Source organism: Tympanuchus pallidicinctus, unplaced genomic scaffold, assembly GCF_026119805.1.
Source record: "Tympanuchus pallidicinctus isolate F22 unplaced genomic scaffold, pur_lepc_1.0 scaffold3, whole genome shotgun sequence".
NCBI lineage: Eukaryota > Metazoa > Chordata > Aves > Galliformes > Phasianidae > Tympanuchus > Tympanuchus pallidicinctus.
The window spans coordinates 106,017,618-106,043,068 of NW_026294747.1; the positions used below are offsets into that span (position 1 = coordinate 106,017,618).

Genomic DNA, 25,451 nt, shown 5'->3' on the forward strand with positions numbered 1-25,451 from the left:
GCCCTTCTGATTTGCCCTTGCTGACACCTCATGATGTGACAAGCTGGAGCGCTCAGCTGTTCCCACGGGGCTCCCACTGTTCCCTGCAGATCCCTCTGCCTCAGGCTGTCTTGCCTGAAACCTTTGAGCCTTCATATATACACACTGTTCAATGCAAACCAATTAAGAAAACTTTTCTTTTGCCTCATTTTCTCCACACTTGATATACATACTGTGTCACAAACAGATGCACAGCAGTTAGCTTGCCCCTTCTGTCAACCAGCACTCTTTATCAAAGCATGAGCAAGCCATGGTTGTCCTTCATTAAAATGAAGCTCAAGAAAATAATGACAATTTATGACAGATCATCTCGATGTCAGTGGGAAATAAAATACCTGTAACTGCCACACCTCTGGCATGCTGTTATCTGAGCACAGTTGTTACAGCTGCACGGGGTCCTACCCAAGCCTCCTGCCTGAGGTAGCTGCACTGAATTTAGGGTCATCATCTCTCATAAGAGCATATGGTATAGCATGTAGTTGTCACTGATGTCACTTTGCCCAGACCATGTCCGTATAACCCCAGTGGTGATGCCTTCAGGCTCTGTTGAATCTGTACTGAATTGCTGGAGGTAGGATTGCAACTGCTTTGAGCTGATTGCAGAACAAAGTCCTCACAGCTTGCACTGTCAGCGAGGCTTTTCTGTAAGGAGAATTTAAAAACATTTCCTGTCCTGTGATGCTTCACATGGAATCATTACACACATGACACCCCAAATGAGAAAGTGGGAAACTTTGTTTAACTGCAGGTAAGAACATTGTCAAGGCAAAATGTTGCAGAAGAGCAGGAGCAGTTGTTATGACCTAGCAACTTCAATCCTCTTTGGAAATGAAACTGAACTTTCTTGAAATACTTGTTTACCCAGTTTAGAAAACTCAGTAGCTGAACTGGTGAAAACTGTCAGATCAGCTAAATATCAAAATAGCATTTTTCTTGTGCAGAAGCAGCGAGGGTATTTGTTGACATTTGATTATTTTTACATACATTATTTAGTTTGATAAACTAATCAGTTTAAGTTCAATTTATGTTCTGGCTGTACATCTCTTTTCCCACTTAAGGTCTTGTCTCTCTTTCCTCTGAAATTGTTGCACCTATTTCAGGCTGTGAATGTTTCTTGCCATTGCATGGTTACACCACACATGCCCATACTTCAGAGCACGCAGACTCTTATAATTCACCTACAAGGAGAAAAATGACTGCCTCATCCTCTCATGATTTCATTATGTCCCCATGTAGGTCAGGGTCCAATTTAAAATGACTTGTCTTTTAAAATCCCACATAAACCACCCATCACATTGCAAATACCAGCTGAAATCTCTTTCCTCATTCACTTTATGATTTCTTCTCCTCTGTTGTCATTATTCTCTGTGATTGTATTGTTTTAAACTTAGCGCAGTATTTTGCTAAACAGGGTGTGTGGAAGAAACAATAAATTATGGTTGTTATCTATTAGAGAGTGATTAAAGCAGGAAAGCTGGTCTTCCTGTTTCAATTAGGGAATTAAAAACCCAATAGCAGTTGATGGCATCATCCCCTTCAAAGTCTGGCACTCTCAGTATATTTACGAGTGCTGGTCAGGGCTCCCATAAGATCCTGAGCTTTGACAGATGCCAGTCCATAGTCTGTGCTGTGAGATTTGGATTTTGTTAATTGGTTTATACATGGTTATTAATATAGACTTCGGTAACGTAACTCAAATGCATCACTAATCCAGTGAAGATGATGAATAATTTGTAATGCAGTGAATGTTGCAGAATATTGAGCTGCTGGGAGAGAAGATTTTCAATTTACGTGATCCCATCAGTTGAAAAAAGTAGCTTTATCTGAGCCCCAAGCCTTTCCTCCTTGGCAGTGATGTTCAGGGGATGGTGCCTGGCCCTGTTATGGGCTAATGCACTGCTGTGGTGTGGTCAGGGAAGGCACCAGGACTCAGGAGCTGGGAATTGGTCTTTCTCTGCTGCCTAGATGTGGCCAGAGGGAGGAAGCCTTGGGAGTTCTGGGCCAGATCTGGTGAGAAAAGCAGTAAAAATGAATTGTGGCTGGCTGCTAAGGAAAACAGCAGGGGAGGAATGACATCCAGCATGGCTGCAGATTCAGTGGTGGTAATGAAAGAGCAGGAATGGTCTTCTAGATTGAACTGAAGGGCTTGCTTCTGTTTAGCCAAATTTTATTGCTTATCTTATTGTTTATTTGCTAAGCTACAAAATAAACTTTCAGCACTGTTATCTTAAATGCCTGTTCTAACATTAGGGGCCTCAGTTTGGCAGGAAAGAGCAAGACTTGCCAGAATTTCGTGTTTCAGTCTGGTGAAATGACTTCATCTCTGTGCTTCCAAAGGAAAGGCTAAGGAAAATTAAGTAGTTTGACTATCTCAGCAGGCTAAGGACATGCTTGTGGCCACTGAGATGAGCAGCATTACATTAACTATGAAGTGTCACCTGTTCTCACTTGCATGTACCACTGCTAGTAAGTCCAGTACTAACAGCGAGTGTCCTGGTGCTGATCATGGGCCTGGAGGCTGTGAGCCCATAGAGATATTACCAGAGCAGGTACAACTCATTAGTCTGAACACAGTGCTCATTAACTTTTAGATTTCTGTGTAAGTTTCCATGGACAAAGCTTGGCAAGTGTCCTTCACTTACTTCTGCAGCAACCAAAGTTTCACTCCATGTGCTGAAGGTCTGCCATTACTGTCAAACCCTGTGGGATAAATATGGAATAAATATGGACTAACACCATTTTAATCATGCTGCTGTTAGGAGTAAAAAATGTGATTTAGGTCTCTCTTCAGAGGCTGTGTAGGAGTGAACAAGCGATTCGTCGAGCTAGTTGATATGCTGAGGTGTGTGATTATGGGGCAAAAACAGAGCAGTTGGCAGAGCTGTTTAATTCTCCATCTCCTCCACCCTCCCTCCTCTCCATACCATCTTAATCACATTAACTCATCTCTCAGCAGAATTCTGAGGAGGTCCTTACAGAATTCAAACTTTTTTGTGGTTGTATTAAATTCTCTTCATCTATGGGCTCCTGGATAGGGAGGAATTACGGGGGCTTTAGGGAACAACTTGGGCTCCAGTTAGCTGCTGTTGTGCTAAGTTTATGTACAATCCACATTTATACAGAGCATAACCCTAAAGAGTTAGCAGAGAACAGAAAAGGAATCTAGAGGGAATTAGATTCCCCTTTCAGGCTGAAGAAAGCCTAAGGGTGCAGCAGCATTGCATGACAGGGATGGAAACATGATGCTGGGAGCAGGATATGTAGAAGCTGATGAGAATGATAGCACATACATTTTGCGTGTTTGTTTCAATGGAAGTTGGCTGCTCATGTAGCTTTAGCTATCTACATCTAGTTGCTTACTTTCCAAAGTGTGGTCGTAGGCATCAGTCCTAATTTTATGTCTCACCAGAATGTTACAATACAAAAGATTCATTCATCTCTAGAAAAGCAGGTACTGAAATTGAAGCCTCAACTCTTTTTGTCTTCATCTCATTTCTGCCAGAAGTTGTGTTCTCCCCACCACTTTTTTTTTTTTTCTTGTTAAGGAACAGATGTTACAACTCTCACTGGGTTCACTTTCATTAGACTCCAGCAGCCTACTTGTATGAATACTGGTTTGCACTTGGTACTAGGCTTGTGCAGATGCAATTGCATGAGGTTCAGTGAAGTTATACCTAGTTTATACTAGTAATAGAGGACCTCTATAGAGTCACCTCTTCATTCTCTTCAGCATGAGAAAAAAAAAATATCTTGGACCTATGAGTAATACATTCCATGTCAGAAAACGTGAGTTGAATGGATGTGGTAATTCTTCTAGCACAGCGTGTGTACAGTGAGAAAAGAAACAGAACTTGAAAAGATTCGATAATGTCCCCCAGTCTCATGCAGGCACAAGCACTGGGTAGCCCAGAGGTGCAGGAAGCTCATTTTTTCTGTCAGTTTGGTTTTGATATCAGAAGATCAAGTGTCCCTTGGTTCCACCCATGTGGAAGATGCATCTGGCTCCAGATTCTTCCCAAAGTCAATTTAGTTTCTCAGTTCCTCCTTGCATAGTCTCCTCATGGAGAGATGAACCAGGGTAACTTGTCACACCAACAAAAAACCAACAACTCACCCCGCCATGTTAACTCATATTCAGTGGCTGGTTGCAACCACCTGTTGATGCTGATTGTGGTATGAAAAGAGGCACCTTCTACTTTAATTTTTGCAGCGACCTTATTTCATGGAAGATGGGTGCAAGCGGTGGCTTGCACTCTTAAAGCAGGTAGATCATGTCAACACTGTCTACTTTTTCAAAGCAAACTGAAGACTGTTTTTGAAAACAGCCTAACTTTGACAACATAATCACTTAATATTGTTGGTGAATAGTGGTGTAGAATTTTTTCTTTTTGAAATTCTGGAAGTTCAGGTGTACAGTAAACGTTTTGCTAGATGTCAGCAGAAGTATGGATGCAGCTACTAATTTCTTTCCAAAGCAAATGCATGTAGTAGTGATGTGGAAAATAACAGTAGAAATTCCTTTAGTCACGTTCTCTTCCTTCAACTGAAACAAGCAAATTCAGTGCCTGTAAATGTGGTCACCAACTCAGTACACATAAACCTTGACTGTAGTTGGACTGCAGGTGTGGAAACAACAGTACAAATCAATAATAAAAATGTATAATTTAATAATATAAATGTATATTAAAGCTGTGACTAGGCAAATGCTTTCTTCCTAGTATGGTTTTCCAGAGCAGTAAAAATATTCTTGAAAATAAGGTTAAAGGTGTAACTGATAAGAAAAATGATGCTTTACTTAAATGCAAGCAGCACCCTAAGGCTGGGCCACCTCTTTGCAAGAAACCTTTAGTCAATCAGGAGATTATTACCAGTATTTTTGCTGGAATGTGAAGGCTGACTTCACAAAGAGGAAGACTTTACAAAATCGTGTGAAAGTCACGAGCCAATAAAGGGAAAAATTAGTTCTGATAGTTCTTCAACACACCATGATATACTTAAAGGGGAAATACATGGCTAGTAAATAACTTAATTTTTAGATTTAATATGTTGTATTGATGTAGGAGAAATAAAATTCTGAATAAAACCTTTGGATTTCGTTGGAAGAAGATACTGTAATCAACCTGGATTTGAATGGCCAGGCAAGCCGATTTTTCAGCAGCTTCTTTCTGCAAGAAGTTTTAGTGAAGTTCTGTGCTGGTCAGAATATTTCTGATGGAATACAACTTCCAAATTAGAACTCTGCAGGACAAAGTTTCTGTTATTCATCCTTTTGTAATTAAAATGAAAATTTCCCTTAGAATCAGATGGGCCCAAATGGGTTTCTGATTGTGTACATCAGCATCGTTAACGTCAGTAAGCTAGACTTGATGCTGCTGTGTTTGTTATTTTACTCTTCTGCATTGCCTCAAATTTAAATAAATAATTCTTCATATGTACAAGTATAAATAAAATATTCAAAAATCTTTCTAAAGTAAATATCTAGGGCTTAATTTATGGTTCTGGCGTGATCAGAAGCAGTGCTTGAGTGCTATTTTTAAAAGTAATATTGAAGGAAAAATTTGACAGCCAGTATACACTATCTTAAGTATAAAACAGCACTCTTTTTTTTTTTTTTAAATGTAATTTTTTCCCCCTATTTTTAAGAAAGAATACCCCTTGTTTGGGTATGCTGATCCTGTGACTTAGACAATATTCTGTCTGCAGTACTATCAGAAATGAGGAAGTAGATTTGGATGCTTACAACACAACACCATTACTACATATTCAGAAGGCAGGGACCACCTCATCGTGTCTTGCTGAGCAGCAGGATGTCAATTTTGCATTCTTCATTGTAGTCCTCACTGTGTTACCATCGCTGCTTGTGAAGTTTAGAGCTCACTAGTTTCAGTTTAACTTAGAAAAGCATGGAAGAACTCAAGTGAGATCAGTGCCCTGCTTTGCCAAGCGCTGTATGAAGACATTGAATGCAGTGTTGCAAGATAATGAGCTGACTTTCAAAGTACACTGCAGAAATACCTCTGCAGCTGACTGTATGGTCACACAGCAAGATTTCTGATTGGATGTTGACACCTTGTGCCACTGCCTGTAGAGAACAAACACACCTTGCTAAGAAGAGAAAAGCTTGCAGCCTTCACCACAACTGATGCAGTGGAAAGGTGGGGTTGTTAGGTTGTTAGCATCCTGCTGTCCTTGCCATTTCTGGTCCTGGGCACAGCTCACTTAGATCCTGACGTACATGCATTTGGCAGAGAATAGAACTTGTGAGGACCTGGGCTTTCTTTCCAGAACAGAGCTGCTGTAAAATCACTATAGCTTTGCACTAATTGAGCACAGCAATGTATCTGATGCATCACATCACCATTATTATAATACAGTGGGCTCTCCACATATCAGACCGCATTTCTGTGCTGTATGGAGACACAAAAAGTACACCTCAGCATGAGAAGGTGGTTCCTGTCACGTGCTGTTTAGTAGTAACTGATTCCTTTCCAGCTGCTGTGACACTTTCTTAAATAAAAGGGCAAGACACACACAGGCAAACTCACTCCTCTTTCTGCTGCAGTTAAATGCAACAGATGCTGAATTTAGCTGGAGATAGCTGCATTAATTTTGGAATCATCTTATGGCATAAGTATCATCCATAATTGCCCCTATCACTGACAGTCTCCTTTTCTCATCCTCACCAGTTGAGCTTTCTTATCTCAGTTGTGTTTTGTTCTTTTCCTGCAGGAGAAAATACAAGAAAACATCGCAAAGGTAAGACTAAATCACAGAGGTATGGAAGGTATTTGTGAGTTATCTGTCTCTTTTTTGTTAGGGGGTTTGAAGGAGGATTTCCTGTTACAAGATTGGTTTTGTTCCCAATGAAATGCCATTCCATGGATTGTTGCCCTATTTGAAGGCCAATCTTGCACTGCTGCTCCGCATTCCCTCTGGTGCTAGTGATAGTCCTCCTCTGTGATGTTGGTGGAAGATCTCCCTGAGTGAAGACAAAAATATTTGCCCTTGAAGGTCAAACCTTGATAAACGTCACTGTGTTCCTTCTGCACGATCTGCTGGTCCTAACTCCTATCACTTACTCATCCTGTAATAAAAAAATGGATTGTTGGCTTGTAGTGTTGCTAATGATCTGTGCCTTTGCAGGAGACTGAAGGGTAGCAGCATCTTGTCAGTTAAAATGCCCTATTACAGCTCCCTGATTCCGTTAACTGACTGCCTCCTTGCAGGAGGGAGGACTAATGGGGTTCTTTGGCAGATTTGTTTTTCCTTCCTGGGAGCCTTATGCTTGGTTTCGTCAGACCACGCTCTCTACAGCCCAGGTTTTTGGGGCTGAGCTGATTCCTCCTCCACATCTGGAGCATTAATTGGTGGGTTAGTCTCATGACATGCTGAGCATCTTTAGTTTGTGTCGACTTTAACTGAATTTGAGACTCCTGCAGAGTGCTTCCTGAAGACTAAACCCTGCAGCTCTACTGAGCATCCCCTTCCCCGTTGTGTGGTGCTGGATGCTGGCAGCTTCGCTGTTGCCTTGTGCTTCAGATGACCACCCCATGCAACAGTGGTGGGATAGGCTGTTGATATGCTTGAGTCACAGCCAAGAGAGATGGCACTGTGGTGGCATGAGTCACTGATGTCGTGTCCTTGAGTTGTGACAGGTCAGTGGAAAAGGCTTATTCAGAGGTTTATGTGCTCAACTGTGCAGGTGGGTGTTGCATAGAGTGAGAAGCACAGTAGAGACAAGGTGCAGGTTTTTCTAGATGTTCTTCTGCAATTGGAGCTGACACTACTTCTGCACACAGCTCCACTTTTGCTCCATGTTTTCCTTGCTGTTCCATGGATGTTAATTATGAAGATGTCTGTGGCCAGAGGTGTGGAGCTGCTGCAAGAGGATTTATGCTGGGCCTGAAATGTCTTCCAGAATGAATGATTGCTGCTTGTGTCCTGCACTGCTTGTGTTGTCCAGTGTCATGTTTTATTTGGATGTATTTTCTGTGTATACAGCCTGAGTATCAGAGAAGCTTGTGTTCAGCATCTCTTTTGTATGGGAGAGTGTCTGCAACCTCAGAAGATAGTTACCAGCTCCTACAATCTTGTATCAGTGACATAGTGCAGATAAATGCATCTGAAATGGCAATCTATTTAAGCATACCATCACAAGGGTAAGCTTTCCCCACCAGATGGACAGTTTGCATTTATTGCCAACTGATGCAGAAGCGTGATGTCTGGAAAAGGAGGTGGCAGGGTAGCTGTGCATCAAAAGGCTGGCATAGAGTAGCATCTCTCCGAGATGGTAATTCCAGAAATACACATCAACTTATGACTTGGCACAGGTCTCTACTTTCAATTCCCACATTTATCTGTTGTGGGATTTTCTTCTTTTTCCTTTGTTACAGTTTTTTTGGAAGCATCTCTGTGATTCATATTTTACCAGGCTCTGGAGGGCTACTGGCAGCTCAAGCAAAACTGTCCCATTGTTGCTTTTGCATCTTCTCCATTTCTCTTTGGGGAATGTCGTCAGTAATCACATAATGATGCAAAAGTGGTAGTAAACAGCACTTGACTATGCAAGAGGAATGCTCTTCCATACCCAGCAGTGTAAAGAAACAGTTTTCCCTGAGTTCCTTGTTGAGAAGGAAGTTGTGCAAGAAAAGTTGTGAGAAAGAGCCCAAATGAAGTCTGAGCCACACTAAAATTGTAATTGGAAATAACAGACACTGACTCGTGCATTGATCATTCCTAATTCCCCTAATTGAGTTGACTTAAATGCTTTTGTAACAATAATGTATTGATATGATTTTCCTCATAAAGTTGGAAGTTTCACAGCTGTCTAGACGACCCTAATTTTATTAGTCTCCACCTAGTAATTGCAGCTGAACCAGTGAACTGTGATACTGATTAATCACAGCAATGTTGGAGAAGCAAGATATTTAATGAGAACTCAGGTCATCTATCATTCTTCCATCTCACTCACCTTGGGTAAGTGATGAGTGGGTAGCTTAGGCAATAGTAGCTTGCAGAGGGTGTCAGCAAGAGGGAGAGCAGACAGAAAGCAGAAGCTTTTGTGAATTCCCAGGTCCTGCATTGCTTCTGCTTTTTCTGGAGCACCTGAAACCTTGGTCATGTTCTGTGTGACTGCTGAGACTCCCAGCAACCCAAAAGCACAGAGCTGTGGGATGCCTGTGGGAGTTGCTCACTGCCTTCTGTTCACTGGGAGATGAGCAAGAAGTGAACCTCTCAGGATCCCTTTGCAATCCCTTCTTAGTTTAGCTTAATCTCCTCTGATGAAGTTATCTGCTGGAAAAGCAGTTCAGCCATCTGTAGGCAATCCAGGAGGCTCCTGGAATGCATGGAGGAGAAAATTATTGTGCAAAGTAATAGAGAGCCCCACCAAGGGGGATGCAGTATTGGACCTGTTACTCACCAGTGCGAACGAACTGATCGGTGACATCAGGATTGCAGGCTGCCTGTTCTGTAATGATTGTGCAATGGTGGAGTTCACAATCCTAAAGAATATGGAACAGACAAACAGTAAAATCAGGACACTAAATTTTAGGAAAGCCAACCTCTAGGTCTTAAGGGAGTTACTCAACAAAATCTTGTGAAAAACTGTCCTCAAAGACAAGTGAGCGGAACAGAGCTGGCGGATCTTGAAGGAAGCTTTCCTTTGTCCACTAGAGCTCTCCATCTCCAGGTGTAGGAAGTCAGGAAAGGAAGGCAAGAGGCTGACATGGCTGAACTGAGGAAGGCCAAAGCCCAGCTGGAATTGAATTTGTCAAGAGGTGCAAAGGAGGACAAAAAAGGCTTCTGCAGGTATATCAATAAGAAAAGGATAGTCCCATAAGAGGGTGTACCTCCAACAGAGAGGTACAGGCAGGCTGGTAACAACAAGGAAAAGGCTGAGGTACTCAACAACTTTTTTGCCTTTTTTGCCTCATTGTCAACTGCTCTTCATACACCCCTGAAGCAGGTGGGTCAGAAGGTGGGGAATGGGGAAGCAATGTCCTTCCTGCTGTAAGCAAAGATCAGGCTCCTATTAACGAATATTCATAAGTCTGTGGGTCTCCCACAGTCCTGAGGGAATTGGGTAATGTCACCACGCCACTCTCAGTGATATTTAAAAAGTCACAGCAGTCAGGTGAAGTCCCTGACGACTGGAAAAAAGGCAATATAACACTGATTTTTAAGATAGGTAGAAAGGATGACCCAGGGAAGTACCAACCTGTCCACCTGACCTCAGGGCTGGGGGAGATGATGGAGCAGATCCACCTGGAAGCTATGCTAAGGCACATGGAAGAGAGGGAGGTGATATGGGACATCCAGCATAGCTTCACCAAAAGTTGGTCCTGCCTGACCAACTGTGTGGTGTTCTGTCATCGTGTACTTGCATCAGAGGAGAAGGGAAGAGATACTGGTGCCATCTCTCTGGATTTCAGTGAGGCCTTTGACATGGCTCTCCATAACATCCTTGTTTCTAAATTAGAAAGATACAGATTTGCTGGCAAAACATGCATAGCTGATAGGGATGACTGTTGAAAAATAGTGTTTTGTAGCTGAGAATTTGCTCTGTCAAGTAGTGTTATTGTGCTCTTTGTAGCTGTTGTATCTTCCATGGAAATAAATAGGAGCGTCAGTTTCAGAGAGATCTATGTATAAGAGGGGAGAGATGTAGATTGGGTATAAGAAAAAGTTTTTTACAGTAAGGGCAGGGAAGTGCTGGGACAGGTTACCCAGAGAGGCAGTGGTTGCCCTGTCCCTGGAGACTTTCAAGGTCAGGCTGGATGGGGCTCTGAGCTGTAGGTTTACTGGTTCATTGCAGGAGAATTGAACTAGATGACCTGTAAGAGTCCTTTCCAACTCAAATGGTTTTGCAATTCTATGACCTTAAGTTCAGCCAGCAGTCAGTTTAGCACTTCTAAGGACTCACTGAAGTCCTGTATATCTTCTCAAGATTTGTCAAATGAATGATCCTGTGTTAGAAGACACTTTGCCATTATGATCATAGAATAGCTTGAGTTGGAAGGAATTTCAAATACCATCTAGTTGCAGCCCCCAGTAATTTGCACTAATGCATGTGCACTCAGCCAGGAACACAGAACTGTGTCTGTTGTGTTTTGGTTTAGCTACATGTTGGTTAACTGTACAGTTTAATTTTTCTTTAAGATGCAAATGCTTCTCTTAAAGTTAACTCATTTTATATAAAAACTAAGTGAAGACTCCCAGTATTTTATCCGTCCACCATGAATGAATGTATTTTTTTTCCCTCTAACTCCCTATTAGTGCCATATATGAAATAATAGAAAAGGAAAGGTAACCAAAATGCCTTTGAAATGGGGCTGTGCCACTGAAAGAAGCATCTTAAAAGGCCTTCCAAAACACTAATGATGTCTTTAGAAACAAGATTGTGCCATTATTAAAAAAGCTCAATTTGTGACACAAACCATGCAGTTGGACCATCAAAATTCCCTAATTTTCAGAGGGATTTTGCTGTTTCTTCGTTGTGCAATCAGGCAGTAAACACATAAACTGTTCTTTCTCATCTCTTTCCCACATTTTCCTTTTCTTTCTCCACTGTGCACGTGCTTCTCGGTTCCAGTTTGCTCTGGCATTTAGTTAACACACTCAGGGGAAAGAATGTTAATGTGAACACCCTTCTTTAAAAAAACGGGTTTTTTTAAGTGATATATATATGTTAGTGTGTAGCTTTAGCAGACAAGTGTCTTCAGGACATTCACTTTGGAGGAAAATAATCCACTGTCTTTTTTGGCTTACTTCACAATGCTGGTAAACTGCTAGCCTTGCAATTTGCATTCCAGGTAGTCTGTAGGTAAAGCATTCACTCAGGGACAAATCCTATAGCTTTACCATATGCAGAAAACTGCACTGGTGTCAGTCTTGTCCTTCAGTGCTTCTGAAACAGACTAAAGAGAAGAAAGCATTGGTGCTCTCTGAAAGCTCGTTGTTTTATATACATAAAACATTACATATGGAGACTGTTGTCAGTGCTATTGATAGAGAACCATCAAATAATGTAGACTGGAGAGGACCTCTGGAGATTGTCTCTTCGTGTTCCCAATGCTTTAGGACAGCAGCGTGTCCTTGGTTAAAATTTGCAATTCAGCATCTCTCTCAATTTGACAATATATTTAGTTGTATAGGACTTAATTCTGACACCACTTACTTTTCATAGCTTATCTATTGACCTTGCAATGTTATCTTAATTACCAATAATAAAAATTCCCCTAATTCCTTAAGCCTTACAAGTAATTATAATATGCTTAGCTTAGTTTTTCTTTATTGCTGGATTGTCTCCAATACTATATATATATATAGGATGCATTAAAGGTTGATAGCCTAATCAGTAGCATGCACATGCAGATGTACAACCAAATATGTCAAAATTCTCTGTGAAAGTGCAAGTGTTTTTGGCTACTGAGAACTCCTCATCTCACTGCTGTTGCTTCAGCTGGACTTCTTGAAACTCTCCATTTTGGGGAAACTGATGTTAATTTTTCAATTCATTGCTGCTGGGCAGTTTGCAAACGGAGACTAACTCACTTCTGTAATATTACAAGTGGAACTAATTCTGTTAAATTTAATGAATGTTTAAATCCACTAAAAAAAGGTACTGACGAATGTTGTTTACTGAGTGCAGCGCAGAATCATAGGTGCACTGGGAAAAAGATTGAAAATGGTATTTAAGTAAAGCTTGTAATTAATTTGCACATGAATGGCCAATTTAAAGTGTCACTGCCAACCTTAATTTGATATTTCCTAGCATTCTGGGTGCTTGACTTTGCAGTGTGAATGATCTTTTAATGTAGTTTCAGCGCAGTCATTGCGGCAGCGTTGCACAGCTGTGAATAAACAAATGGTGGCGCAAGCTAAGTGCTGGTTGGGCTTTCCTTCATGGGGGAAGCTGATTTTACTTGGCTGCGTGCAGAGAAACATCACTTTGAGTGGGGAAGAAAACTCCAGCTTTTTTTCTCCTAGAACTTTGTGTCAGAAGAAAACTTTAAAGATGACCCTCATTTTTACATACTCTCCCTCTTTTTTACCTTCTCCCATTTCCCTCTTATGAGAACTGGAAGGTGCATTGAGATCGGACTCCATACAGACACATTTATTTCTTGCTCTTGAAATCTTGCTGAGTTTTTCTACACAAAATGTAACAGCTGTTTCTTAATATGATGGCTTAAGGTGATGATAGAGGAAGATATAAATTTTGGATTCTTGGCAAGAGTAATGGGACTTCTTTATCCAGAGTAAGAGTAATTTCAAAACAGTCCTGAAAAATGACTAAATAGTGATGACTAAAGAGAATGACTAAATGAAATCTTTCTTACTGTTTTATGTTGCTGTTATTTTATCAATATCTATTTTATGCCGTATCTCATATTGCAGTTAAAAAATTATCAATAAGTGCAAGATCTTAATGATTAATGACTATTAAAATATTTACTATATCAAGCATAGTTTTTCCAGCTGATTTATTATACATCCAAAAATTATTGGTTGTATGGAATTTATTTTAACAGTAACACATCTTGCATGAGAAGGAATGGATTCTGCCAGATTTGAACATGGCAAGTGTAGCTGTTGCTACTGAAATACTGTGCTGACAAGTGTCCTTCATAACAAAAACACTGCATCAAGGTTTTTCCTGAATGTGTTCATGCTTGGGTCACAGACTTCGTTGTCATTTCAGCAGAGCTGATAACACACATCTGCTTTTGCATTGGTTCTCTCTCTGTATATGAAACTGATTTTCATAACTGGTATCATCTAGCTTCAGGTTTTACAGAGCCTGTACAGAATTGCTTCAGATCATGTGTTTTGCTGGATCCTGGCAATGCATTCGTGTTACTCTTCCGTAGATGAAAGGAAACCAGAATATCTATAACATTTTGGAGGAAGTTATTAGTAATTTTATAATATTTGTTCCCGTTTTGGTAGAGTAAAATTGGCGTGAAATGACTTTGAAAAGTATAGATGCTTTCTTTTTTAAAATTCCTAGTGCCTGACAAGTTTTCCTCATCGAGTCCTGGGGAAATAGACGGAACAGAAGCAGTCTTGTTTCTTCTCCTTTTCTAGGCTTTGTTTTGGAAAGACAAAACAAAAACAAAAGCCAACACAAAAACAACCTGCTGGAGATAGGTTTTTCACTAGTGAGGCACCCAGGTGATTAACAGTCTAAAAATAGGTGAGACAGATAAGATGCACTACAGCCTCATGTTGCTTTGGCACTTCTATTTCTACCATTGGAGCCAAACAAGATAGTGCACATATGAATTTGGAAAGCCTCATAGGAGAAAATAAGCCCAGGCTCCTGACACCTTCCCATTGGGTTAATTTGGCTTTCAGTGATATCCAGAACTCTTTACACTGACTTATTTTTAGCTACACTGAAGTGATTTGCTTTTTAATTTGGGGTTTTGCAGTTTCGTTCTTTACTTGCATGAAATGTTGTTCTACTTTCTGGTACACTGCTACCAGTAAGTGTACATTTCGATTTTAGCTCATCTCAGCTATTTTACTAAAGCATATTCAAATGGTTAGATTAGAATATGGTGAAGGGATCTAAGAGAAAGTTCTTTTCCTGTGATTTGTATAAAAAGGATAATAAAACATAATGAAGAATTCGGCTGAGCCCTATATTGTTGTTTATTACACATGATCTTTCCATAAAATACAGTTGATATTTTATTTTATTTTAGCCCCCTGGAAGTGAATTACTCAGATTTGATGCATGGAAGCCAGTTTAACCCCCTTAGTTAACTTTGGTGTTCATGTTGGTAGCATAAGAGAGAGGAAACTAGGATGATTGCTACTCACACAATTCCTCTATGGCTGAACAGACTTTTCCCAAGTCTGGATGAAAACAGTTGGTGCTGCTCAGAAAGGGCCTTCTTTTGATGGAGCTTGGCATAACTGTTAGCAAAGGCAGAGGCTGCTCTATGGAGTATCTCTTTCTGTCCTTTCCTTCTTATTTGCGCCCTAAAACCAGAACAGTTTTTTTTCAGATGCTAGTGCAGATGTTCTATTTCTTGTTAACACAAGTGTTAAAACATTTCTCTCCACTCTTTCTTTTCCCTACCTGCCATTTCCGATTCCTTTGTCCCTCCTCATCCTTCTTTCCTAAGTGTGCAGTTTTTTTCCTAATTCACTGCATAAATAAGAAAAACATTAGTCCTGAATCTCTGTATGACTCTGATCTTCCACTAACACTCACCACCTGAAATAGTTTTGTCTCTCTTAAACCTTTTTTTTTCTAAGGGAGAGCTCAAGAAACAAGTGGGAAACCCTAACATTTGGGAATTCACTGCCACTTGCTGCATCTAGGCTGTCGCACTTTGCCCTTCGGTTGAATATCCAGGAGTTCCTAGGCAAGGATCACTGGCACAGGTTGCCCAAGGAGGCTGTAGATGCCCCATCCCTGCAGGCATTCAAGGCCAGGCTGGATGTGGCTCTGGGCAGCCTGGGCTGCTGGTTGGCGACCTGCACACAGCAGGGGGTTGAAACCAGATGATCTTTTCAACCCAGGCCATTCTATGACCCTAAGAAATACCAAAGCAAGGAAGGGAGAAACAAAACAATATACACAGACATCTTTTTTTCTTTTTTTTTTTTTCTTTTTTCTTTTTTCTGAATGCCAAATTTTATCTGGTCAAACCAGTAATCCCAGCAGCTGCTGAAAAGTTGACCCCTCTGAGCCAGTGCTTTAAGTAATGCATAGGTAATTGATTTTCCCATTAAGCAATTATAATACATGAGCTGTAGCAACTCTGAGGCAGTTTTAGATTTCGATATTCTAGGTAGTTGCAAAAGGTGGTTGCTTAAATTATCCTAAGTTGCAGTGTTTCCATGACTAGTTCAGGACCCTTTGCCTAAGCTGTGTCTCAAATTCAATTAAAATCAGTAAAGAATTGTTTTAATCTCTCTCTTCAATTTAGTGGTCGGACCAGAAGGCAACACTGGTGGCAGGTGGGGGAAAGTGAGAGAGAAAGAAAAAACTTGCTAATGGCTGACATTATTTTGGCAGTTGGTGTAGGAGTGAGCTTTTACGTGGGGAATTCTTTTGTGGGAGAGCAAAATAATTGAAGTCCTGAAGTCCTGAAAGCTTCCAGCCTTCAGTATCTCTCACTAGACACATATCTCCCTTGCGAATGACAGAGGGAATCCTAAGGCAGTTTGTTACAGCTATCAAACGCAGTGGATGAGGCATCTTTGGTGAGATAATTTGTCCCAGGAGGAAATCAGCCATCTCCTAGCAGTGTGACTTTTTTCTCTGGAGAAATTTCTCACTTTTAATGTGGATTACACTGGAACAACTAAGAAGTTTTATCATCTTATCAAATACGGGAAAGCTATAAACCCTCTTTCCTCATTGCCGCACCAGAGTCTTCCTTTTTGATTTCTACTGATTAAGCTCTGTGTTTGCATTAGCAAATTCTCAGTGGATTATCCAAGATTTATGAATGATTTTCCCCCTCAAATGCATTTTGCTTGCCTGTTGTCCTGCCTGTTTTGAGATTATAACTGACGTACAGTATTTTAGTGAAACGATAGGTGAAGAAGTCATCCAGATTTTTATGTCTTATTTAGGTGGATATAACACTCCTCTGGACCAAAGTACTTATCCCACATTAAGGTGAAAACATCTCCAAGAGCCTGTTGTGAAAACATTGGCAGCTCCCTGCTGTGTCGTGCCATCCCTGCAGGCACAGGGGAACATACCCAGTGATGTATTTTGACGGGCTGGCTTCCAAGTGTTAACACAAAAAATGGGAAATAAGCCTTAAGCAGTAGCAAAGAACTTGGTCTTCCTTCCTGCATGCATTAGTTTGAAAAAGAATCACACATTAATATACTTATTATATGTTATTTGCTCCGCTCCTTAACTTGTAAACTGAGTCAAAGTGTGTGTAGAGCAGCACCACAGAGCAATTCTCTGTAGTTAATGGCTGTTTGCATCACCTTCCACCAATCCTATCCATTTGCTGATGAGTCAGAAGAGATGTAGACCCTGCTTCAGAATGTGTATTTTTCCATGTGAGTTAATGTTATACTCCTGTGGATGATGATGCCAGACTAATTTTGCACAGGAACAATTATTCTCCTGGTGTGGAGATTTTCTAGTAGAAACATCCAGTTGTTCTGCACTTACCTGCACATACTGTGCTTCTCAAAGGCTTCATAAAAATATTTGAGCTGTTTACAGCTCAGTTTACTGTGTGGATTCGTTGTTTGACTACACTTGGAGATGTTTATGTGCTTGGCTGTACAGACAGATGGACATGTGTATGTAGAATACGCATGTGAGATGCACCCAGTTTGAGATTGGTCTTGATCTCAAGCTCTCAGGAATAAAGTTGTACATGACCATTTCCAAAGATTTTTTTTTCCTTTCCCAGTTGTAGTAAAGAGGCACATTTTTGTTGTTTGGGTTTTTGTTGTTGCTCGTTTGTTTGTTTTTCAGCAAAATGTAGGGACAGGACTTTGGAAATCTGGATTTCCAGTGCCTGGTCAGAAATCCTTTTGGGTTTGTGCTTTTTTCCATACAGCTGCTTACTCCTAATAATCTTACAGATCCGTAAGCTACTTAAACCTACACTTCCTCTCACCTAGCTACAGCTTTACCTTAAGATATAAAAAAAACCTGTTGTCTGAACATAATAGAAGTGGTGTAGTTAGATCATGATTTCATGATTTATTTCTCAGGTTATTGGTCTTGTACAAACATCTTATTTCTGTGCTCCTTTGCAACGTGTTCACATTTAGCTGTGCATACAATTAAGCTACATACCTTTGGAACATTTTTTAAACTAACGTTTACATAAAACATGTTTTCAGGGTATTTTTTTTTTTTTTTTACTACTTTATTCACTAGGATGTCTTAAATGGGGGCAAAAATAAAAGTCTGTTCCTTTAAGTTTGGTGTAAGAAGAGATGCTTCATGCAGTGCAGAAAGCTTTCAGTAGACTTGCTGTACTGTGTAACGCAGCTGTTTACATCTACCTCATGGTGTTGCTTTTCATGGTCAGAGATGTTAATAGTAATGAATACATAGGATGAAAGTGGTTCTTGCTTGTTCTTCCTGGGAAAATTCACAGCAGAATGCGCATAAAAAACAAGCAACAATAACAACAACAAAAACAAACACCAGTAAAACAAGTAGAAGAAAGAAAGAAAAAGTGAGAGATGCTGATCCACATAGAATTTTTTTTTTCCTTAGTAATCTCATACCATACCTAATAACACTTAAATTTTGGCAGTACTTAGTGATTGTACACTAAGAACTTACCCAGTTTTGCCTTGCATTCAGGACAGAAATACTTGTCCCCTACCTGCTGCAGGAGTGAGTGGAAACCATGGCCCAGATCAACAGTGGTTTTCTGATTTATGTCTTGTGGTTTTGTGAAATAAATGGTTGGCATTGCAGAAGCTGGTTAAGCCCGTACGGACATGAAACATGTTGAATGCTCAAGGAATGAGCACAGACTAAGCTGATGTTCTACTTCTGCTGGTGCGTGTTCATGTGGTAAAGGCTACAACATGGCAATGAAAGAAAAATTTGCATTATGAATGCTGACTGTTGCATACAGATAAATGAGTAGGATCTCCTAAGCTATTGTCAGTCCAGCATCTTTTGCCACGAGTAGGTTTGTTTTGAAAAGAAAATCAGTGCCTTCTTGTAGTGTTTATTCTCTGAAAAGCAACAGCTTGTTAATTTCTCTTTAGACTGACTAAGCTATAGAAATAGCTCAGCTTTCTTACAGATTTCAGTTGCGATACATATTCTTTTCCCCCCGGTGATATGGTGAACGTTTTCAGATTGTGATGACAAACACATCTTCTGTTTAGTTTCTGCACTAACAAAAAACGGAGAACTACCTGCTCAGATTCATACTACTGCATCAATTTTAATGCTCATGAGGCACGAAGAACTTGAGTTTATCGACAGAGCTTCAAGATATCAAGGACTGAAGTGACAGCAGTTACCACTGATCGGCATCTCCATTCCTACCTCTAGAAATGCTGCCCTTTGATGAGCAGAAAATTCTAAATGCTGGGTTAGATGAATTTCTTTCTTGTCCTGTCCTAAAGCTACCAAGGTGAGTGGTAGGAAGGCTGACAAGTGCTACAGCTTCCAAAGGTGTGAGCCTTGTCCTTCAAAGCCTGAAGGGCACTGTCCTCAGCATTCACAGCACTGGAAATCATTCAGCTTCAGGGCTGGGAAGGAAGCTAACTCATGTTAAACACCTGAAAACTGAAGATGTGAGAGTGGAGCTGAGAGGATACGTAGAATAAATGCAGCTGTCCTCTTTTTAAAGTGAGATGTGAATTAACTGACCACACAACAGATTCAAGCAGAGCATTTTTTGTGATGAAAATCGTCAAAAACATGAAGGTTTTGACTCTTTTGGGATCAAACTTGAATGGCAGAGTGATGGTGATGGCAGAGATGCTCTCCCATTTTTCTCAGGGCTTTCGTAACAAGCACTCCTAACCCATGTATTCAGTACAGTTTCATTTCACTCCTGTTCTAGCTGGGTGAGAATACTGAGAGTGCAGCACCCCAGTTATTCTTCTGTGTGATCTTATGAGCAGGCCAGCACCATGCTTTGAAAAACAACGGGAGACCAGTGCCAATAAGCATCAGCTCTCATCTTTTTATCTCTGGATAGAGCAGTATGCAGCCCTATATTCAGCATAGCCTTGACACTGCTCTAATCTGAATTTAGAACTGAAACATTTTGGAAGGAAAGTATAATTAAAGTTGTATTCGCTTCATCATCGTTTATCCTGTAACCTTCACTTAGAAGGTATAAATATATAGTAGTTATTATATAACGTACATATATATGGCATATATATTGTAGTATAAAGAATAAATATGAAGATATTTCTGAATTGCAGCTTTATTATACTTTAGTGCTCAAACATTATTAAAACATTCATAGAAGAGTTGTGCAGGAGTTGGAGTTGGAGATGGGGCCCAAGTGGTTTGCGGCTGATTCTGGACAGCTGAAAAATGACAGAAAAATCTCAGTGGTGTCTGGAACCTGCAGGTAGCTGACCACTAGAAAAAGTGCACTCCTGTGCCATGTGGAGCTGGACAGTTGTGAGTTGCTCCTTATTAATCCAGCGGTGCAAGCATGGGTAGCTGTGAGAAGCCTTTCACAGTGTCTGTAGACCTGCACACAGTGGTTGCAACTGAAAAAGGTCTGGGTGGGAAAAAATGTCTCCAGTCTCTGTAGCTTTACATTTCAATGGGTAACATCTGGATTTCCGTATATTGAGAGTGGATGGGGGACTTGTAACTGGTGAAGTTGCGTGTGTTGGAGGAAATGGGAAAGAATGACTAGCATTGTCTGACATGCTCCTTGAGATGTCTGCATATATATAACCTTCCATTCTTGGAAAACTGTTTTGCTGTAATAAGAGCAAATTCACATTTCTTTGGCGAGGTGTTGTTTGAAAGGATGTCATTAGGATATTCCTTCCTCCTTCAAAGCATCATATGCACACAGGTACAGCAAATCTTTGACAGAATTGCAGACTTGTTCCCCAAACATCATGTTTTATGAGCATATGATAGGTTTCTGTAGAAGGATCTCAACTAGAAGAACAGGTATAGAATATAAAGGAAAGCATGAACTCAGTGAGAAACACGAGAATTTTATATTTTTGATTGGAAAGAAAATTACTAAAATTTAGAAATTATGTATTTTCAATACACTAAAAAATGACATCTGCATTTTTGAGTCTTTCAGTTGCCACTGAATTTGTATTAAAAGAAAGAGGAAAAACGTCAGTGAAGTCAGTCTAATTGTACTGTTAGGCACGACTCTTCTGATAAGATGTCTAACAAACATTTTGAGGAAGAAGGCACTTGAACAGCCATAACTGTGTAGCAGGAATTTAATAATCGCTGTTTCAGTTCAGCCATGTTTCCCTACCCCATGAGTATTTCTCTTGAACAATGCAGGTTGCTAGTTTTCTTGTGAAACTGGAGTTGGACTCACTGAGAAGTAGAGAACTTATGACTTGACGAGAAGAACCAGCATCACATGTGTTAGGTGCATCGAATCCAAAGGGTCTGGAAGCATACCTCCCATCTCCAGCAATTGATGTGACACAGTCCTCAGACAGAGGACTTGACGTAGTTATTGACGTGTAGGCATCCCATGTTGTTTCACAAAGCCTCATAACCTCTGCCTTCAGAAGCGTGGGGGTCTTCTTTAAGCCTCGCATTACCAACTGGTTGCCTTGAATGCTGAGGGCACTTCAAGCATAGGGATGTGTAGGTGACTGACTGTCACCAATGTCACAGTGTAAATTCAGGCTGAAAAACAGCCAAAAATTGTGTTTTGTGGAACAACCAAGCTATAGAGACATCTGTGTGGGTATGTTTAAAAGTCTTTGTAGAGGACTTTGCAATGCAAGAAGAAACACAGAAGTAGTCTTGGCTTGCTCACACATGGAGATGTGATGTGTTCTGTCTGCTTCAAAGGTTTAAAATATTTTAACTTTAAATATATACATACATATATATATATATATATATACTTATATATTTGTTTTTAAAAATGATTTTATTCCAACTTACCTTCAGTGCTATGGTCTGTTTTTTACGGAGGGCTCTTCTAAGTTAATGTGAGGAAATAGTGGCAAAAATATATTGGGAAAGGCAAGAACCTTCCATCTCCAAGGACACCTCTTTGGCAACGTTAACCACCAGTCTCACAAAGCGAAAGAATGACCAAGCAGATGAGTGACTGCTGTTTGAATGCTCTTCCAGCTAGAAGTGATTCACTCTTAAACGTGGGTGTCTTTGAAGCAGACCTGTTAGGGGGAAGTGTGCAGTGGTAATGTATCAGGTCTAAATGTAGCTGTGGGACTAGACTGGAACTGGGTCCACATAGAGTTATCTCCTGGTAGCTTCTTTGCACAGCAAGTGTGAGAAATCTTGCAGGACACCTTCTTAGAAATGTTCTCATTATTTATTTAGTCCTCAGTGAAACTAATGGTTGTGACTGAAGATACCTTAAGGCTGTTTTCCATCTTGTCCTTGGAATGAGCTAACAGTCCTCCTTCACGCAGAGCGTTTCTAAACCACACTAAAGCTTGTTTTGCAGACAGCACATGGCCTGTTTTTTGTTTTTTTTTTTTCCTGCTATGGATTTAGCTTGGTGAATACTCAAAACCTCTAGCTGATTAACACTATCCTTGGTAAGAAATGGAAGAAACCTGTGCAAATAACATGTCCAATGCAACAAATTTGTTTTCTCTGAACTACTTATTCTTGCATGGGAGACCACAGCACCTCATTCTGTCACTTACTAATAACAGCAGTGACGTATTATTTTTCACAGTACAGAGAGATAAAATAATCTCAAGTTAGCTTGAATTGTCACTTCATGTTGTCATTCCTGAGCCATTTGTTTAGCATCTGTTTGCTGCCTGGGCCTTATCACTGCTTCCCAAGCTATACTATTTGGGAAGCTGAGTTTTGAAACTTTGCCAGCACAGCTGAATAGTTCCATTATTACTATTGTTGTTATTCTTGCCTGCTTTTTGACTTTGGCAAGGACTGAACATACACCACAGGCTGCGGAGGGAGTCTTATAAAGATCCAGTGGTGGGATATTGGTATCCTATCAAGAGGGTACAGCAGTAATGGAAAAGGAGAACCTAGACAACGGAGTAGATTATCAGACAAAGCAACTACAGAGATCTTCAAAGGCTCAAACAGCTCGTCTACTTGAACTTACGGTGTCCTGGATGGAAATATGTGCTTGTTTTAAAATTACACTGGTTCTGTTTTTCAAATAGGAATGTTATTGTGCAGTGTGAATCATCATAGAGAATAATAAGCTACAGACCTTGCAGAAGGGAAGTTGCCCTTTCTGGAAAAATACATTTGCAAGGAAGTGTTGCATTTTAGTTAGTATGACCTTGCCTAAACTCGTATTTATCCTTGGCTTTGTTTGTTATGTTTAACATTCCAATCCTCTTTTTTGTTAGTTTGGGGATAATCAGCAGCAGGTTTGCTGCTCCATTGAAGCTTCTTCAAATGACCTGAAATTCACTTTTGATATAATGTACCTCTGAACATCAGCTAAACACTTTGCTAAATTTGATAGATCACTTTTCCCTTGATTTTTATTTATTTTTAATAATTAAAAATATTTGATTAGTCTTTTCTCACCTGATAAGCAAATATATATATATACGTGTGCATATGTAAATCTCCTCCATCTACTGGTAGTCTAGTAAAATGTCATGCAAATAAGTCTCTCTGGATGTTTTTCACTTAGTCCTAATGCTATGTAACATAAATAAATTTGAGGGAAAATATGTTGTTGTTTGGCACTTCTCGGATTATGAACAAGTATTTATACTCACTTAAAATACTGAACTCATTCCACACAGGCATAAATCTTTAAAAGGTATTATTTATGGAAAAGAAGAAATTAAACTTCCTTCAGATTTTAAAGAGGGAGTTTTACAATGTTAAGAGTGAATGGTCAGACCTTCAAGGAAACTTCACAGAGTGCTTAAAATACTTTTTTTTTCTAATCCAGATGCAGAAGGACATTTAAAAGCTTGCAGTCAACTCCTTGAGAGTTATTTGTTGTAGCTTAAAAAACACAACATTGCCGTTCTAGCCTGCCTAACAGCAGCCAAGACTTCTGGCTTTTGTTGTTGTTGTTGCCCTGCAGAAAAGCACGGTGAGAGGAGCTGATGGATTTTCTTTATTTCAGGAGCTTGTTGTGGGAAACGGTGGTCACATTTGAGCGACTCCACAGTCTGATAATTCACATACGGTCAGTCACTGCGTGTGTGTGGGCATGGAGGGGGATGGGGCCAGGCAAAGGCAGGGTGACAGCATTTTTCTTAGCTTTTTGACACGAGGCTGCCCATCTGACTTTGAAGAGAAGGAAATAAGCAGGCTAAATTCTGGTTCTCAAGCAAATTACTGCTGATTTCAGTTTGAACAACATTTCCCACTTACGCTTTCTTGGGAAGTCTCTTCATCTATCTTTCTTTCTTTCCATCCTTCCCTGGGACTCCCACCGCTCCTCCCATAGGTTGCAATTAGGAGTGAGCAAGAAAACTGTAAGAACATGAGCTCCAGTTCCGTGTACGTGACAACTCAAATAGCAGTCAGAAAAATTGTTTCTTAGCCTTCATTCTGGCATTATGCTGGATCCAGGTTTCAAATTACCCCTCTAGCATGGGGAAAGAATTCCCGGAAGGATAAGCTCTGCTCAGCCTGTAAAGATAAACAGAAAACAAAAGAATGGGAGGTAATATTCAAGAGATTAAATAGCTCATTGGGGAATGATGAGACTTCTGCCCTGTGGATATTACGTTATCTTGGTAACTCTCAGTGATGGAAGATAGAGCAAACTGAAGAGGATGCCACAGCCTGTTGATGAAAATGATGAGCCTTCGGTGTGAGGAAAGATTAGAAAGATGAAGACCATTTTATTTAAAGAGAAGATAAATCAGAGTGGATACTTTGGTCTTGAAACATCCAGTTTTACAGAGCAGGTGTTATCTCTTTCCTGTAGCATAACAACCAGAGGGCAGGAAAGTAATGAGGCAGTTCTTTCAATCTGGTAAATAACTGTGCCCTGTCAAGTGTATTTGTCAGCCAATATCAGTAAAGCAAATAGTTAATTAGGTTTCACAGTGCTGCTAGCCGCATCTCCCCAGAATGAAAACAGTTGCAGTTAATTCATATATAATAAATGTTTTCAGAAGGCTATAAGCTCTGCCCTTCATCTTACTGATGTGCTCTGCAATGCGCTTTATGAGCAGTTCTGCCAGTTTGTAGATACGATCCCATTTGAAAGGCAAGATGTGCCAGATGAGACAGACAGAGAAGTAGTTCAGCAGTCCAGTGAGCATAAAGCCGTGCCTGAAAGTGCGATGAGAAAGCTGAGTCTGCTGAGAAGTGAATGAGGAACGGCAATGCTTTGTTATAACGATGTTAGTTTTACATTAAGGCACCCAGAGCTGCAATGTGAGAAATCCACCCTGGAGACTACATGTAAAGATCTGTTAAGATGATGAAGGAGACTCCATTAATATTCCTTACCTTTTTTTTTTTTTCAGAATATATTTCTAATTTTTTTTTTTCTTTTAATTCTCTTATAGTAAAAGACTTTGTTTTTAATATACAGAATGGTTACTGAAAATGAACTGAAAATGAACTTTTCTTCAATAACTGTGCAATTGCTCATTGTCATTCGGATGTGAATTTGATTCAGCAGAGTGGTTTTTAGAAAACACATGCATGAAAACACATGAATTCCAAAGTGAAATGTATTTCTCCATACTGATCAAACAAATACTTGTCTTTCGTTAATTGGGCAAAGGGGGGGGAAGAAGTGATGAGA

At 40.2% G+C, this 25,451-nt stretch overlaps 1 protein-coding gene across 9 annotated transcripts in view; it reads left to right on the forward strand.

Moving 5' to 3' along the window:
• Positions 1-25,451, forward strand: part of PDE1C (phosphodiesterase 1C) — a 306,686-nt gene that overhangs the window by 139,499 nt on the left and 141,736 nt on the right. For 2 of the 9 annotated variants that reach the window (XM_052692644.1, XM_052692643.1), the window contains exons 3-4: positions 6,769-6,795; positions 23,808-23,870. The exons of 6 other annotated variants lie outside the window; for them this stretch is intronic. In XM_052692644.1, the coding sequence (XP_052548604.1) occupies positions 6,769-6,795; positions 23,808-23,870 (90 nt within the window). The remainder of the gene's footprint in view (positions 1-6,768; positions 6,796-23,807; positions 23,871-25,451) is intronic. One more of the 9 variants, XM_052692646.1, reaches the window with a different exon arrangement.